At 33.8% G+C, this 18,698-nt stretch overlaps 1 protein-coding gene and 1 pseudogene across 1 annotated transcript; both read left to right on the plus strand.

Moving 5' to 3' along the window:
- Window positions 1-4,164: 4,164 nt before the first annotated feature.
- LOC145102553 (high-affinity nitrate transporter 3.1-like) lies at window positions 4,165-5,273 on the plus strand. The gene is made up of 2 exons (XM_079039973.1): window positions 4,165-4,413; window positions 4,565-5,273. The coding sequence occupies exons 1-2, from the start codon at window positions 4,284-4,286 to the stop codon at window positions 5,047-5,049; spliced, it is 615 nt and encodes a 204-aa protein (XP_078896099.1). The 5' UTR covers window positions 4,165-4,283; the 3' UTR covers window positions 5,050-5,273.
- A 12,340-nt stretch (window positions 5,274-17,613) lies between these two features.
- Window positions 17,614-18,462, plus strand: LOC145098809 (high-affinity nitrate transporter 3.1 pseudogene; annotated as a pseudogene).
- Window positions 18,463-18,698: the final 236 nt, after the last annotated feature.

Consider the following 18,698-nt stretch of genomic DNA (forward strand, 5'->3'; position numbering starts at 1 on the left):
TTGGGACAATTTTGAAGTGGAACATCGTTCATTTGGAATTAAACCGAAGTTGGCGGTTGGTCTCCTACCCACCCCGCGAGCATGCCCGCATCTCGTCCCAAGGGCACGTTCTAAACATTCTTCCTCGTCTACTATTCCGCCTTCCCCAACCTCGCTTTGCATTTTCTCATATTCTTCTTGAATTTTTTCTTAAAATAAAGAAAACAATAAACATACGTTAATTAAAACAAACAACTAAACTTAAACATTAAAATAATAATAATAATATTCCTTAAACAAAAAACTATAATTAATAATAATAATAATATATTTAAACAACACATTCATTTCGTTTATCACTTACCCAATCTTCTTGTGCTCGACTTGTACACCAACCCGAACCTTCTTTGTAGCGCATTTGTCTCCAACCCTCAATATGTTGCGGCTTCATTCCCATTTTTTTCCTATAATAAGTGAAATCAATAAATATATTTATACAAATTTTAATAACACTTTTAACTAATACTATAATAATTTATTACCTCTAAATAACGTCATTGAGCATAGGGTCTACATCTGTGAGCACTTGTGTGCGGAAGTTTCAACCTATAAATTTTATTTTTGTCCGACGTGCGTTTGTATTCATCGGTCAAAATTAACAAATCAATCATTTTGTTCCAAGCTTCGGCGGACCAATCAGTCGGTGGACATCTTCTTGCCCTTTCCACATCATGATATCCACTAACTCTATCAAAATGGTTTTTCATATCATGCTTGCGGTCTCGATAAGCTCTTTGCATGTCTGCTTGGATATCCGCTCGAAGGGGTTCCCACAAGTTTGTGCCCCGGTACCTATTAATATCAAAATAAGTCTGCAAAAGGAAAACATATTTGATTAGTAAAAAAATATTTAATAAGTGTAAAATTCAATACATATAAAATATATTGTATACTTACCTCTAGCTCGGGATATAAATCATTTTTCTAATCAATAGGAACACAACGCCGAGTATGATAATGCTACGCTACCTTTGACCCCACCAGATTTGAGATCAGTTTGACAAACATTTGCCCGTTGTCCCCCACAAATCGGAACGTCCGCCCGGAGATATCAACATTCAAATCCAAAGGCTTACACTTGTTGTTTTCATACTCATCGTACAAATTTAAGTTTCTCCCTTTGCCACGCTTCTTCACATTCACATTCTTTACTTGTGCTACATTTACATATAGAATTGAAAATTTAGAAATTTAGAACTTTAATATATCTAATACTTAAAAAGTTCATGTAACTTACAAGATTGGCAACCCGATGGTACACCGCGTGTGACCCCGTGTGGTGGTCTATCCCCACCGTCTCCTCCATGTCCCCTCGCAATTTATGTCATCTGTTTAACAAATATTATAAACTTTAATATATCTAATATTATTTTGTTTTTTTTCAATTACAGCATTGTACTTTTAATATATACACATTTTATTTTTTTTCAATTACAGAAGAAAAAAAAACCTCTTATCTATCGTCATTAGATTGTATTTATAGTATATATACATATATTTTTTTCAATTACAACATTGTACTTTTTATTCACTTAAGCTAATAAACTAAACAATTACAACATTGTACTTTTACAATCATACATATTTCACCATCATACGATTTCAATTTCATATGAACCTAAACACATTTGACTTTCATGTAATATTTTAACCACAATTTCATATGTACCTAAACAAATTCCATTTTCATACAATTTCAATTTCATATAAACCAAAACAAACAAAGAAATATCATATACCAAACCAACAAACAATATACATATTCCAAACAAAAAACAACAATCACACATATAACAAACAAACAACACAATCACACATATACCAACCAAGCAAAACAGTTCTATAATCGAAAGAGGATCAATTTCAATTTTAATTTCATGAAAACTTATGCATATAGACAATTTCAATTTCAAAAAAAAAATAATAAAATAAAATAAAAAAAGCTAACCTGTATTTCGTTTTCTTGCTGTGATGGACGGGCTTAGTGTGTCAAAATCAATGGTGGTGGCTGGTGGTCACCTGAAATAAACAAAATCAGGAAAAAAAACACCCAAATCGATATATGTTCGTTACCTACAATAACATAGGAAGAGTGGTGAAGCAGATAAGCCCAAATTCTAAACACCACCGTGATGGGGAAGCTTTAGGCAGTGGAAGACGGAAAGCACCACAACCACCGGTGAAAAGTTCCAAACACAAAAAAAAAAAAAAAAAAAAAAAAAAAAAAAAAAAAAACAAATTGAGGGTGAAAATCAATACCACACATCAATAACAAAAGAAACAGGAGTAGAAAACCACTTACCTGGGTTAATCGCCGGTTATTGGAGCTGGAATCGCAATTTCGTCGGATAGAAAGTGAATGGTTGCGTCGTTGTGCAAATGAGCTCCCTCTGTGTATTGTTTAGGGGTAAACCCCTATGCCGACGACATGTCGTCGGTATAGGGCTATCAAACGATACCGTTTCGACTTTTGCTGAAACAAAAAAATAATTAAAAATTAAATACCTGTGGCGATGACTAGTCGTCGGCATAGCCCTTTCACGCGGATCGCCACGTGTCATAGCGATGACTAGTCGTCGGCATAGCATAAAAAAAAACTACGTCGTTTTGATTTTCTTGCACATGAAATAAAAATAAATGGAAAATATATGTTTTTATACCTATACTGACAACATGTCGTCGGCATAGATTTTCAGGATAACGCGCATTTTTTTGTCATTCCCGCCAGACTTGTCCCGACGGCAAGTCGTCGGAACAGAGGTCTGGGTCAAATTAATTTAGTCAAAGTTTTCAAAAGCTATGGCGACAACTAGTCGTCGGTATAGGTAAACTTGTGGCGACGACACGTGTCGTCGGGATAAATGTTGTCGCCATAGGCTGTTATTGTTGTAGTGATAACGACTGATATGGAGACAAGGTGATCGGAGCAGCAACAAAGGGTTGTTGAGGCGGCAATGCACTCAATTGCAATGACAATTGACTCTTTTCAGGTTCCAACAAAACAAATGATTATTGAAAGCCATCTTACTAACATGTATAAGTTTATCGTTGTTGTCATAAATCATTGCAACAATCAGAGCTATATTAATTTTACATGTAAAATAGATTAACCCACTATGCAATATAATCTTTCCAATATCTACACGCCAAAGTCAAATATAACACAGTGAACCTTGAATCTGCTAGTAATAAATAAATGTAGTGACATAACTTTAATTTAGAGGTGTCGGTCAATGTATTGCCTGATTTAAGTAACATATAGAGTGCATGCCGATGAGTCATTGAGGTACACTACATATAATTGACAAAATATATGACATATATATACCTACTAATTAATTGACAAAATTAACATGGTAACATATTCATCTACTTAACAGTCGTAAAAACATAAGAAAATCTACCAAAGTTATTATTTGGACACAGATCTGATTATGTGATATTCCATGAGTTACTATATATATAGTTAGACTGCTAAATGAAAGATTGCATTCACGTCACTATCTACTTCCAAATTACCTTTAAGGATTAACCCTTACAATATTGCACATAATATAATCAAACATTTGAAACTGTTGTAGGGTGTCGTGATTCAGTAGCAGCTTAGGAATATTTCTGTTGAGAATAATTAATCAACTGTAATATATATATATATATATATATATATATATATATATATATATATATTTCTTAAGTTAGAGATAAATATGTAAAGACAAAAAAGTCAACATGGGAGGTCCTGGATGGATAAAAATGTACGGATATAGCTAAGTTTCGAAGAATACGTATAGTGCATTGTATATAAGTATATAAGTATATAAGTATAGTGCATTGTATGATAAGTTAATCTTGGCTTCATCTGTCAATGAACAGCCACCATAAACCAAAAGAAATAGATCTCTTGCTCATGGTCAGGAGTTATTCTAACTGAGAAATAGAGAAAATAACTAATACCTATTAACGCGGCTGTCATATATTAAAATAAATCTAATTGTACAACTCCTATAAGGCAAGTGGTGGTTTGTATTTGACTTTTTTTGTTATTATATAAAGTGGGTATTTTTTATCATGATTTAAAATTGGTTATATCTAGACAACTTGCGCTCTATATATAGCACCTTAAACGCGAAGACTTGGCACATCTTCTTATCATCTGTTCGATCATCAGTACAAACATAAGTGATTTGCTTTCAATAAGATCGTCACATATATCGAGGTTTAAAAGTCAAACCACATCATCATCAATGGAGGCTCCTGTTGGTTTCCTGGTTGTTTCTCTTCTTCTTTCTTGCTTTGCAACTACTTGCTATGGTGTTACCTTCTCTTCCCTTCAGAGGACTCTTGAAGTCACTGCTTCACCAACACAGGACCAAGGTTTGACCACAAGTCTGAGTTTAATCTTAAAGAACACATGACACGCATATTATGATTCCTTCATATTCCAATTCAAATTCCATTCCTTTCAAAACCATTTTTATGAATAAATTTTTTTGTTGATTAAATATCATTGAATTGGGTTTTACAGTTCTCAAGGCAGGGGATGCAAATATTACAGTGACATGGGGATTAAACCGGACATTCCAAGCTGGGACAGACTCGGCCTACAAGACCGTAAAAGTGAAACTATGCTATGCACCCATCAGTCAAAAGGACCGTTCATGGAGGAAAACAGTCGACGAAATGAAAAAGGACAAGACTTGTCTCGTAAAGATTGTGGCTAAGCCATACAGCGCATCGAACAACTCCTTTACATGGACTGTAGAGAGAGATATTCCTACTGGAACTTATTTTGTGAGGGCCTATGCCTTCAATTCTCACGATGAAGAGGTTGCCTTTGGCCAGACCACAAATGATAAAAAAGAGACGAATTTGTTCAAGATCCAAGCAATCACAGGTCGCCATGCATCACTTGATATTGCATCTGTCTGCTTTTCTGCTTTTTCCATTGTTGCTTTAGCCGGTTTCTTCTACATGGAGAAGAGTAAAGGAAAGGCAGCCCAACAGAAATGAGTTTATCAACATAACGGTATGTGGATTAATTTCTAGTTATAACGCGTCTCATGTTTCAATACTGTTAAAAAAAAATTGTATTTTTGTTTTTACTATGGTGATGAACTACATGACTTATCATGGGGAGTGAAGATAAATATAAGATGGTTGTAATAGAGATCGACTAATCATGTTTTTTCTTGTTTAAAATGGGAAGGAATATTTTGTTTCCGTTGTTTTAAAAATGGATGTCAAGTTACACTTACGTCTTTCTTTCATTACAACTTGATGACTTTATTGATGGTTACTAGTGTGCGTTGTGCACCTTCTGACCGGGATTTAAGCATTGTATTAATCTAAATTATCTAAAAATGTTTGATTTCGGTAGATTCGCCAACAAAAATGAGTAACTCACCGGGAATTTCAGTTGTGCTTGCAAAATTATGAAAATGTTTGTTAGAGTTTGCAATGTATTCTATTGTTTTAATACAGTAACTAGATATGTTAAGCTACACTCTTTCGATTTCAGTTTAACTTATATTTTTAGTCATAAGTCGTTATTATGGACCTATAAATAAAATTTATCTATAATTACAAGTCAAAATATTGATTTATCTACTTACGAGAGATGTGTCTAGAATGGTCACGTTAGTTTGGTTGTTGGATTTCAGAAAAGTTATATGTTGTAATGATCCTGCCTCCCAACTATCCTTTCTGGCTAATCCTTACTTGATAGAATTGTCGGTATTAATTGGGATTAGTGATAGGTCTAGCCTACGTTGCCAAATTTCCATTAGATCTAATAGTTTCTAGTACTATATGTTAATACTCGTTAGGTTTGTTGCTCGTCAGTGGGAACGTCCGGATATCTATTAATCTTCGAAGCAACTGTCCATGTGAGTTCATCTCAATATATTATGTATTCTAGTACTAGGTTAAAACCCGTGGAATCCACAGGTTAAAAAAAATACTATTAATAATTGTAAGTCGTAAATTGTATTATGATTGTTAATCAAAGATATTGCAAGTCTTGGTAAGAATTACTAATATAGTTTAGGGGATATTTTATAATTTTATATTCTAACAAAGATATACAACATTTTGTAATTTTATATTCTAGAAATGATAAACATAAGAAAAGGAAAAGAAAGATAAAGAATGTTTGTGTATTTCTTGTAAATGTCTTTATAATTATGATTTTGTTAATGATAAAAATAGTTTGATTTAAAGAAGTGGTTAAGACGTTATTACATTAAATTGATAATTAACCCTAAAGATGAGATATATTCGATTGAGTTATAATAATCACTTAAAAAAACATATCAAAATTTGAATATAGATAAATGTCAAGGAAATTAATGTTGCAATTATATCTTCTAAAAAGATAAAACACAACAAAAGAAGAGAAAAGAAAAGGGGGAGAAGGTGTGTCAAAAGGAAGCAGGAAGTCGTTCATAGTTGTGACATCCCCAAAATCACGGCCAGAAAAGACCGATTTTCATTTATGTTTTTAAATAATTTCAGAGTAAATCCTTTTGATTTGAAAGAGTTGCGGAATTTGTTCCCAAAACAAAACATGATAAAATAATATATATCAAAGCATTTCATCAAGAGATGCATTTTCATTATATAATCAAAACTCGAGATGTCATGTTCCGATACAGACCATAAAGCATAAACGATAACATTACAAGTCATTCAACAAATATATACATATACAGACTTGTAAACAAAACAACTTGGTGATTCAACCATCTTATGCCCTCGCGCCACTACCTGTAATACAATTAAAACTGAGTGGGTCAGGCTTGGGAGCCTGGTGAGCATATAGGGTTTTCAACCCACAATAAATAAGTTATATTTAATTACACCAACCAATCACTATCCCGATTACCCATTCCCGTTATCCTCACTTTACGTCCCTAAAACAACATCTATCTCAAGGGACCTAATCTAGGATTTTCATCGGGACGGACATCACTGCTAAGGGGTTTCCTCAACAATAGATATCCTAAAGGCAACCATGAGGGGGATAGAGTACACCGGTGAACACATCGTTCACAACACCTACAGGTTATGAATCTGCTAGCGTTCCACTGGACTGTCTAGAAAGAGTCCGTGGTCGTTATCCATACTCCGCTGAATAACTAGATCAACAACAACAACAACATCGAGGCCTCTCATCTGTTTATTTCACACCAACTATCTACCCATGTTCTACCCAACATATTAGTAGATATAAATATATATATTTTCATACATAGTTTAAAACCTGTATAGCATTTTCATTCAATATATATTCCACATAACAGATGAGACATACCCACATAACACGTATTTCATAGAAAGCAATTCGGATCTATGAGATGGAAGAGGGTGAATATACATTCACACACATAACAACAAATTATACACATAACACGTATTTCGTATAAAATACTTCATAATCATGCGTTAGAAGAAAGTAACTACGCACTCACACATATAAACAACAATATACTTAATACACTCGAACCATACTTGTATTATTATCGTGTTTATGAAATGTAGTATACACTCACTTGATCATAAGATGATCAGACAGCACTACGACTTGCAGAAGTAGTAATCGTCAGCAGATCTGGAAGATCTCTACAAAAATCGAACTTCTCGCGGGCAGAGCTTCGGCTCGGGAACCGCACTTCTCGGGATCTTCGGGATCTCGGGACTTGCTTCGGGGCTCGAGAATATTACCGGGGCTTCAGGGTATTTCTGGCACGCAAATCGAGGTAAAACGGGAGAGAGAATAGAGAAAAATAGCAAAAGAGTCGGCTGCCCTCGCATCCTATTTATAGGAGGCTGGAGCCTCGGAGTACGCGGGGCGTACTGCTTCCGAAACGTCACTGCATGCGTCATCTGAAGACTCGAGTGCGAATGTCGACATCTTCGGTGTATGCGGGGCGTACACGAGTACGCGGGGCGTACTTCGGATCGGATCGCTGACTCCCCTTCGAATAATGCCGGATTTTCCAATTAAAAATTAAATACAAAATATTTAATAAATTTCGGAAATTCATATCTTCTTCATACGAACTCCGTTTTCGACGTTCTTTATATCCACGCGAAGGTGAGACTACGCTCTACAACTTTCATTTAGACTCCGTCGGCTAATTTTGACTTTATTTTTATTATTTATTTTTAATAAGCTGCGACAGAAAAACTTCGTTATAAATTCATAACTTCTTCGTTTGACGTCCGTTCTCGCCTAACTTTTTATCGCTTCGATACCAACAATGAGACCTTCGATCCTCGTTTAGATTGCTTCGGCTAAAAACCGCTCGATCTCAAATCGAGTATTTCAGGCTGCATACCGCTAAGCCAAAACTTCGATAAATAATAACTTCTTCATACGAAGTCAGATTTGGGCGTTCTATATATATTCGGAAACCTCGTTTCAACTACTACAACATTAACCAAAGATATTAAGTTTATTTTACACTTAAATTTTGATGCTTATTTTTATTCTTAATTAATCAAACCACATAATTAAGCAATTAAGCACAAAACACATAATACTCAAATAATACACTCTTATTATTTCAAAACGGGTTACAAAGGTTAACCTAGACTATTATATTGCTAAAAATGGCAAGCCCGGAAACACAGGCGTTACAATAGTAGACAAATCCAACATCTCTTCTACTCTCACATAGGTTCTACAATAAAGTCGATGTCGTTGGTCTGCCTTTTCCGTCGTCATTGATGTGGCTTTTTTCTATTTCTCTGTCTGTCGTTTCTGAGGAGGCGATTCAACTTTTGCTTTCATCGGTAGTTGATGAATCCCCAAAGGCATGACACTGATTTTCGAAATTACAGGTTAATTGATTCAATTTTTTTGACTTTTGTTTAGTAAAGGTTCTTACAATTATAGGTTCGTTTTATGTCAATTTGGAATCAACAACGGTGTTTTATTTTGTAAGAATAAATTCATTTGGGGTTACATAGGGTTTTCTCTCACACCGAAGGTGAACTGGGAAATGACAATGTAGAAGACGGAAACCTGGAATGGAAATTAGTTCATCTCACCATTTCTTAGGTAACAACTATTATAATCTAACACATGTTTTCTCAATCAAATTTTGTAGGTCGTAATATACAAAGTTGTTTGTTGTTGTTTATTTATGTATCAATTTCTATTGTTGTAGGTGTTTGGAAAGGTCTACACTTCTTTATAAAACATGGGATCCATGGTAATATTTTCTTTGTGAAGATAACTTTTTTTCTTATTTTGAATTATGCATATAAGTTGTTTGATGAAAGTCCTGTTAGAACATGAAAGTCTTATGAAAAATCGTATGGTGCAGGTATAAGGTTTAAGTTAATAATATGAATCATTACACTCCTATGTTGGTATAAAGTTTAACTTACTAATATAAATCATTAAATTCCATTTTGATTAAACAAAATGTATAAAGTAATTAAGAACTTTGTGGGAAAAAGATAATTTATTCTTTTGTATTATTCCATTTCAGTACCTATGGAGAAAAATGTTTTTAAATACCATTATTTAAGGTATTATCACTTAACCCCTTGATTATTTACTAATTAGCAATGTATTCAGTAAGCTTCCCTTTAAAACTATATGGTTACAGACTTACAATTTCTTTCTAGATGGCTTGATATCTAATTTTGAAAAAATCAGCCGATGATTACACTCTTCTGTTTCAACATGCGACTCTGTTTTACCTGCTTGATTACAGAAAATTACTAATTATTTCTTAACAGTGCTGGCTATGGCGGTTGATTTTCCAAGAAATTCAACTCCAATAATTAAATACTTTCATAAAAAAGATTAATTAAAATAATTTTTTTTGGGATAAAACAGTTTAACATATTTTAAATACTCATATTGCCAAAATTTTATGTAAATTGTTTATTGTTTACCTTTATAATTAATTGTAAGGCTGATAGTAGATGAAAAATATAGTTTTTTTCTTCAAAATAGCTATTAACATTGATCCTTATAAAGTGAACTTTTTTTGAATCTGTTTGATGCGGCCATTGCTAATTTGCTATACATAATCATATTATTTTTCAAAGTTTTCCCTTTTATTTTATGATAGATTAAATGTGGAAATCTTTGTTCATATTGACTCGGTTAATAAACTTGTTAAACCTTATGTATTCTCCTACCATTCTGTTTTGATATACCTCTTACTACTGAGTGATATCACACTTTAGAAGTCTATGACTTAGTCCTAACCCCTCTGACGTATTAATGTTTATGATTATTCATCACAGGTGTTTATCTTTATTTTGCTCCTTTTTTGTATTGTAGTGAAATAACACCTGAAGCACGTAGGATTACAAAGCTTGATCAGATTTTGCTCAATGGAAATAACATAGCAATTGTAAGTTTCATTTTCATGCTTCTTGATTTTTGTTTAACTGTAACATAAATCTGCTGTAAAAAAAATCTCCTTTTTACCCCTATTTGGGTCCCTCATTGTCCCAATGCAGCTGGTTCCTGGTGGTTCTCCAGATCCAGAATGATCGAAGATTTTTTTATATTGACAGATAGGGGTAATTTAGGATTCTTTGAAGATATTGGTAGATATTTTTTTATCACAACATCTTCAGTCACCAGAGTGTACAGAGGCATGATGGATCATCTTCTATTGTTTAGTGAACTCCTATTTTCATTTGTCAAACAATGATAATACATAAACTTTTGAACTATTTTCCATTTATTTTCAAGAATGATCATTCAAAGTAAAATGGTTTAATAGGAAAAAGTTAAGAAATTAGTTTTTTCTAAAAGTACAATACTATTTTCTTTATATGAAACACAGTTTGTTGTCTATTTTTTGTTTTTCTATAAAATAGTTTGAAAGACAACACAATATAAACACACACAACACGCATACACTAACATACATTAAGCATATTTTTGTTTTGGATTGAGAAATAGAAGATGAACAAATTACATATAAAATACACAGGGAATGATTAATCTAAGTACAAAGAAAAATAACTTGGTGTTCTGTTTTCTGTTGTATATGATGCAGGGATGAAGAAACGTATATTGGAGCTCCATAAGAATAGAGAGAATGAAAACATAAACAAAACATAAGAAATTGACATATGAAGAAGAGGTAACAGGAAGAAGAGAATGCATACTTTTATATGTCAACTATTATAGGAAGAAATAGAATGTAGAACAACAAACCTGATGATGAATCTCTGATATCGAACTGAAAGATGAAGAATGTAAACGTATACATGTATATACGAATGGGAAGTCTAAACCTTGTTTATATATATATATATATATATATATATATATATATATATATATATATATATATATATATATATATATATATATATATGAGATAGAAACTATTGGTAATTTAGGAATGTATAAATGTTTAAATTAGGAACATATCATATTTAATTATTTTATTGTTATTAAATGTAATTCAAATTGATTGGCCTGATTTTTTGGGATTAAGTAAAATCATAATCGTAATGACATATATGTATAACATATTTTTTTTTCAGATTTTTTGCAGATTTTTTGCAGATATATATGGACAATTTCAAAATTGAAAATTGAAATTTCCAGAAAATAAAGGAAGACAGTAAATGCATTTGAATGGAAGGGAAAACTCGGAAATTCAGTTTCATGTTTTAAGCGGGAAAAAAAGCCGGAGGTGCTAAGGGAATGCCACGAGGCATTTTAGGTACTGTTTTATTAGAAGAGAGTATATATCCGTGTATGTTAGGATATAGGAACCAACAGTGTAGAGCCCATATTATAGTTTTCTATGTGCTTGTAAAGTCGAATATGTAGTATATATATGCATGATTATTAATAGCAATAGTTTTATAAGTATAGACTTAGTCATATAAATGTGAGCATTGAATACTTCCAGTCAATAGATATAGCGTAGATACAAGAGAGAATATCTCTTCTACGGTTCTCAATTCTTGTATGTAAATCGATGTACAGCTACATATGAACAGGGGTGAAATTACTCCTATCTGATTTCCTTTATGGTATTAGAGCTCAATTTCTAGTGGTGTTAGGTTCACCAAATCTCCTCAACTTAGCTACCACTACTGCCTCCAATCTAAACTTTCAAAAATCTTCTATTACTGTTAAACTTGATCGATCCAACTATCCTCTATGGCGCACAACAATCATTTCGGCACTTGAAGCCTTTGATTTGGACGATTACGTTCTTAACCCTAGACCACCATCTGAAACAATTGACGTACCTGTTGTTGTCGCCATCCCGGCTACGGCCACATCACCTGCTGTTGCAGCTGTTCCTACCACCACCGCTCCAAATCCAGAATACACAGTCTGGAAGAAAAGAGATCGATTTGTACTTCTATGGCTAAAATCCACAATGTCAGATAATTCTCATGCCCTAATTGCTCTTCAATCTCAAACTAGGGCAAATCGAATGCAGCTCAAGAATCAATTACAAACTCTTCAAAAAGGGTCTATGAATATGATTGAGTATATTGAAAAAAAGAGATCAATTTTTGATTCTTTGACTGAAAATCTTCGTCCGGTTGATGATGAAGATCTCATTAGATACATACTCGGTGGCCTTGACTCGTCCTATGGACCATTTATCACCGCCTTCATGATGAAGACGGAAAATCTCACTATTGATGATCTTGCAGGTTTTCTATTACAGGAAGAATCCAGACTTGAACAGGAGCATCTACGCCACACAATATCCTACCTCTATTTTTCATCCCTCGGATACATCACAACATCTGATGGTCACAAGGGCTCGTACTAACTCTCTTAAACCAAAATCCTTTTGTACGGTTCTTTCTTAATTATCTGATACTGAACCACGTCTCTTCTCTCAAGCTGTTAAGCACAAATGTTGGCAAGATGCGATGAAAGCAGAATATGATGCTCTCATGAAAAATAACATGTGGTCCCTAGTTGTCTGTCCCACTAACACTAATATTGTTGGTTGTAAATGGATTTATAGGGTGAAGAAACGAGCCGATGGCACGATTGAAAGGCATAAAGCCCGACTGGTAGCTCAAGGATTTACTCAAGAAGAAGGAGTTGACTATTTTGATACATTTAGTCCTATAATCAAACCAGCCACAATTCAATTGGTCCTCTCCATTGCTCTCTCAAAAGGTTGGTCTATTCGACAATTATACATTAATAATGCATTTCTTAATGATGATTTGTCGGAAGCAGTTTATATGAAGCAACCAAAAGGGTTTGAAGACAAAACTCGGCCTCATTATGTATGTAAACTGCATAAAGCACTGTATAGACTCAAATAGTCTCCAAGAGCCTGGTTCACAAAGTTAAAAACATATCTTGTATCGAATGGTTTTCGTGCTTGTCAATCTGACACTTCATTATTTGTTCACATTACATCTACGGTCACTATCTATGTTCTGGTATATGTTGATGATCTAATTGTGACATGTTCCAATGAGACTCATCTTCAAAAGTTCATTACTACATTACAACAAAAATTCTCTCTCAAAGATCTAGGAAATCTAAATTTTTCCTTGGTTTTCAAATCCAAAGATCCAACACCGGTCTCATGCTATCTCAACAAGCTTACATAACTGACATTCTTAATAGAAGCAATATGTCCTGAGCATCACCCATGACCACTCCAGTAGAATCATATACAAGACTCATCAAACATGGTGATCCATTTTCAGATCCAAAGTTGTATTGACAAATTGTAGGATATCTTCAATATGTCACGATTACAAGACCAGACATTGGCAAGCGGTAAAACGGATTTTGAGGTATCTCAAAGGAACACTAAATCATGGTCTACACTTCACACCCACCAAAGCTAAAGGTTTACATGCTTTTTCAGATTCTGGGTGGAATTCTGATCCTGATGATAGTCGTTCTCAGTATGGATTTGCAGTCTTTCATGGATCAAATCTGATTAGTTGGACCTCCCAAAAGCAAAAAGTTGTTGCCCGCTCATGCACCGAAGATGGGTATTGATCTTTAGCCTACACCACTACAGAACTTTTGAGGTTGAAACAACTCGTTAGTGATCTCCATGCTCCTATCACCGTTTCACCGATCTTGTTATGTGATAATGTGGGAGCTATATTCATGAAAAAAAAATCCGGTTATTAGTACACGTTCCAAACACATCGCTTTGGATTTTCACTTCATTCAAGAGCAAGTAGAAGCCAGACAACTTCAAATCTGCCATGTATCGTCTGTTGACCAAGTGGCTGATATATTCACAAAACCTCTGGGCAAAGATAGAGTTGTATTTCTGTGTTCCAAGCTTCAAGTTCATCCTGTCCTTGAGCTTGCTGGGGGGTAATAGCAATAGTTTTATAAGTATAGACTTAGTCATATAAACGTGAGCATTGAATACATCTAATCAATAGATATAGCGTAGATACAGGAGAGAATATATCTTCTACAGTTCTCAATTCTTGTATATAAATCGATGTACAGCTACATATGAACAGGGGTGAAATTACTCATATTTGATTTCCTTTAATTATTGATATGCTTATAAGTTATTATGAATTAGTTAGGGAATAATGGCGAAATGACAAAGAGATCGGGAACCTATAGGCCTACGTGTTAAAAAATGGAATGCAGGTCGTAAGTACACATTGAATGTGTTAACGAAATGGCATGTAGGTCGTAAGTACACCTAGACTCATGTTGAAGACAAAATGGCATGTAGGTCGTAAGTCTAAGATTCACATATTATTTGTATGCATGTATGTGTATTGTGGTATATGGTATATTGGGAAAACTCACTAAGTCTAACATTTAACCCGTTGTTATAAATGTTTTTTCAGTAATTCGTGAGAATGACAAGGTTCAACTGTACATACACACATTCACAGTCATGTTTCTACATAATGTAATAAATATTTTGATGTAAATTAATATTTTCGAATAATAAAAATGAAATTTTTTGTTGAAAAATCAAGACGTTACACCCGCATATTCTTGTTCATTCATATTTGAAGATTTGCTAAAGAGTAAATGTGGTGGAACCTCAAGGATGATCTCCCCCACCTTTGGAATCACTTTTAGAATTGTAACGAATTTTATTTTACGTATTTTTATAATTAACCAATGTTAAAGGGAGTAGGATTAATGGGCATAACTCGAGGATAAGGTGGGGTTACAGCTAGGTTTAATGTTTTCTTCACGAGACTCATATTGTAAAGGCATATATTTTGCTTCAAGACATACGGGGAAGGGTTTAGTATTTGTTATGACATTAACAATATTGTATCACAAGAAAGGTAGTTGGAGAAGTATTTTCAAAAAATTCAACTTCTTTTATTGGTGAATCTACATCGATTAAAGAATCGTCTAAGTTATTTTGAGATAAAGAAAATTTTGGTGATTGAATTAGTGCCCTTTTGATGTTTATGAACTTATCTTAGAATTGTAGCATCCTTAACATCTTGTTATTGAACAAGAATTCATTTAGTTTGTCCCATAAGTTCTTTGGTATACAACTAGCACTCGAAATAATTTGAAGTAGATTAGGGTCACATGTATTGTAGAACCAAGATTTGAGACGGACGCCAGTGAATTACTAATCCTCGTCATTGTCCTTGACTGGTTTTGATTTCCCTTTGATATTATTGGATACCTTTTCACCTTTACATATGTCCAAAAGAATTGACTTTATAGTTGGTACTTTGAACCATCCATCACTGTATGAAACTAAATTGAAAATAAACATCGGTTAAGTTATAGAAAAGTTGATGGGATGAAGGAACAACATTGGAGGAGGTCACTAGTCATGAGGTTGATAGGAAATATGAAAATTAAGAGTAACAAAACAAAAACTTGTTCTAAGAAATCTTACCCTAGATAGAGAGATCGTAGAAATCAAACCACTTTAACCTTACCAAAGAGGAGTCAAGAACAGTGATCTTCGATATGGAGACAATATGATCGGAGCAGGAACAAAGGGTTGTGAGGTGGCAATGCAGTCGGCAGCCAAAGAAACGAATAAGAGGTGAGTCGGATATACAATCACCCTACGAATGATGGCTTGATAACATGATGAACATTAAAAATACATGTTGGGGTTTGTGTTGTATTTGCTATTGTATCCTATGTCAGTGCGACATGATCTTATATGTGTCTATATATGATGAAGTCTTCCTTTTCTCCACAATGATACTTTTAGAGAGATGATATTGAACCCCACGTATACCTTACATGTATCAGAGTCGGCGTCATGCACCCCATGGTTCAATATTTAAACCGTGCTAAATACAACTTCTTATATGATCTTTGAGATATTTTATATAATTGTATATACTATATAATGAGATAGCAATCGAGTAAATTAACTAATCAAGAATCGCTTATTTGATACTAAGGCAAGACATTGAGTATGCAGATAGGTGATGATTTTAGTATGAGTTACCAACATTTCATAATTGTTGACTCTTTGCAGGTTTCATAATATAATATTATTACAATGGATTATTGAAAGCCCTTTTGCTAGCATGCATGTATAAGTTTATTGCTGTTGTCATAATCATTGCCGCAATCAGAGCTATTTTTCACATGAAAAATAAATTAACCGACTATAAAAATAATCTTTCCAATATATACAACCCAAAGTCAAATATAGCACCATGAACCTTGTATTAGTAATAAATAAATGTAGTGACATACCTGTTCCTCATAGGTGTCGATCGATCAATGTATTGTTTGATTTAATTAACATAGAGAGTGCATGTTGTGAGTCATTTACACTATATATGATTCACAAAGTAAATGACATATACCTACTAATTGTGAAAATTTGTATGGAATCCATGTATTTAACAGTAATAAAAACATACGAAAAAATACCGAAGACGGCATACACGCCACGATCTACTTCCAAATTACCAAATCTTACCATATTACACATAATATAATCAAACATTTGAAAATGTTGTAGGGTGTCTTGATTCAGTAACAGGTGAGTTATAATTCTTTTGAAAATAATTACTTAACTGTAAGGTATATATTTCTTAAGTTAGAGATAAGTATGTAAAGATAAAAAAGTCTGCATGTGAGTTCCTAGATAAAAATGTACATTATGTACGGATATACCTATGATTTGAAGACTAAAAAGTGATGAATGTCAAGTTTAGGAGAGGGTCTCAAGGATATAAGTACACTGCATTGCATGATAAGTTATTGTTGGCTACATCTGTCAATGAACAGCCAACATAAACGGAAAGAGACTAATCCCTTGAACATGGTTAGGAGTTATTCTAAATGAGAATTTGGGAATGAACTTATACCTATTCACGCAGCTGTCATATTAAAATAAATCTTATACTATAAGGCAAGTGGTTTGTATTTGACTTTCTTTGTTATTATATTAAGAGTTTTTTTTTCTTTATCATGATTTAAAATTGGTTTATTTCTAGACAATTTTCCGTCTATATATAGCACCTTAATTGAGAAGTCTTGGCACATCTTCTATTCATTTGATCATAAGTACAAACATAAGTGAATTGCATTCAATAAGGTCGTCAAACATATCGAGGTTCAAAAGTTAAACAACATCATCATCAATGGAGGCTCCTGTTGGTTTCAAGGTTGTTTCTCTTCTTCTCTCTTGCTTTGCAACTACTGGTTATGGTGTTACTTTCTCTTCCCTTCAGAGAACTCTTGAAGTCACCGCTTCACCTACACAGGGCCAAGGTTTGATCACAAGTCTAATTCTAATCTTTTAAAGAACACATGACAGATTATGGTCCTTGATATTCCAATTCAAATTCCATTCTTTCCAAAACCATTTTTATGAATAAATTTTTTTGTTGATTATCATTGAATTCGGTTTTACAGTTCTCAAGGCATGGGATGCAGATATTACAGTGACATGGGGATTAAACCGGACATTCCAAGTTGGCACAGACTCGGCCTACAAGACCATAAAAGTGAAACTTAGCTATGCACCCATCAGCCAAAAGGACCGTTCATGGAGGAAAACAGTCGACGAAATGAAAAAGGACAAGACTTGTCTCGTAAAGATTGTGGCTAAGCTATACACTGCATCAAACAACTCCTTTACATGGACTGTAGAGAGAGATATTCCTATTGGAACATATTTTGTGAGGGCCTATGCCTTCAATGCTCACGATGAAGAGGTAGCCTTTAGCCAGACCACAAATAATAAAAAAGAGACGAATTTGTTCAAGATCCAAGCAATCACAGGTCGCCATGCGTCACTTGATATTGCATCTGTCTGCTTTTCTGCTTTTTCCATTGCCGCTTTAGCCGGTTTCTTCTACATGGAGAAGAGTAAGGGAAAGGCAACCCAACAGAAACAAGTTTCTCAACAAAACGATATGGTGATTAATGTCTTGTTACTCGTGGCATATTTGAAGAAAGAAAAGAATCCTAATTTTGTTTTAATATAGTGGTGAAGTACATGACTTATCCTAGGAGTGTAGATAAATGAAAGATGATTGTAATAGAGATGATTTAATGATGTTTATTTTGTGTTTAAAATGAGGAGGATGCCCTTTTCGTTATTTTGAAAATATAAATTATCAAAGAGCCTCTTGATAACATATACAATTTTATTGTTGTCTTAAATAATAATCGAGGTCCCGTATGTACAAACCGTACACATCATCTTATGTGTGTCGCTTTA

Source organism: Lactuca serriola, chromosome 4, assembly GCF_051521515.1.
Source record: "Lactuca serriola cultivar US96UC23 chromosome 4, Lser_US96UC23_V15, whole genome shotgun sequence".
In the NCBI taxonomy this organism is placed as follows: Eukaryota; Viridiplantae; Streptophyta; class Magnoliopsida; order Asterales; family Asteraceae; genus Lactuca; species Lactuca serriola.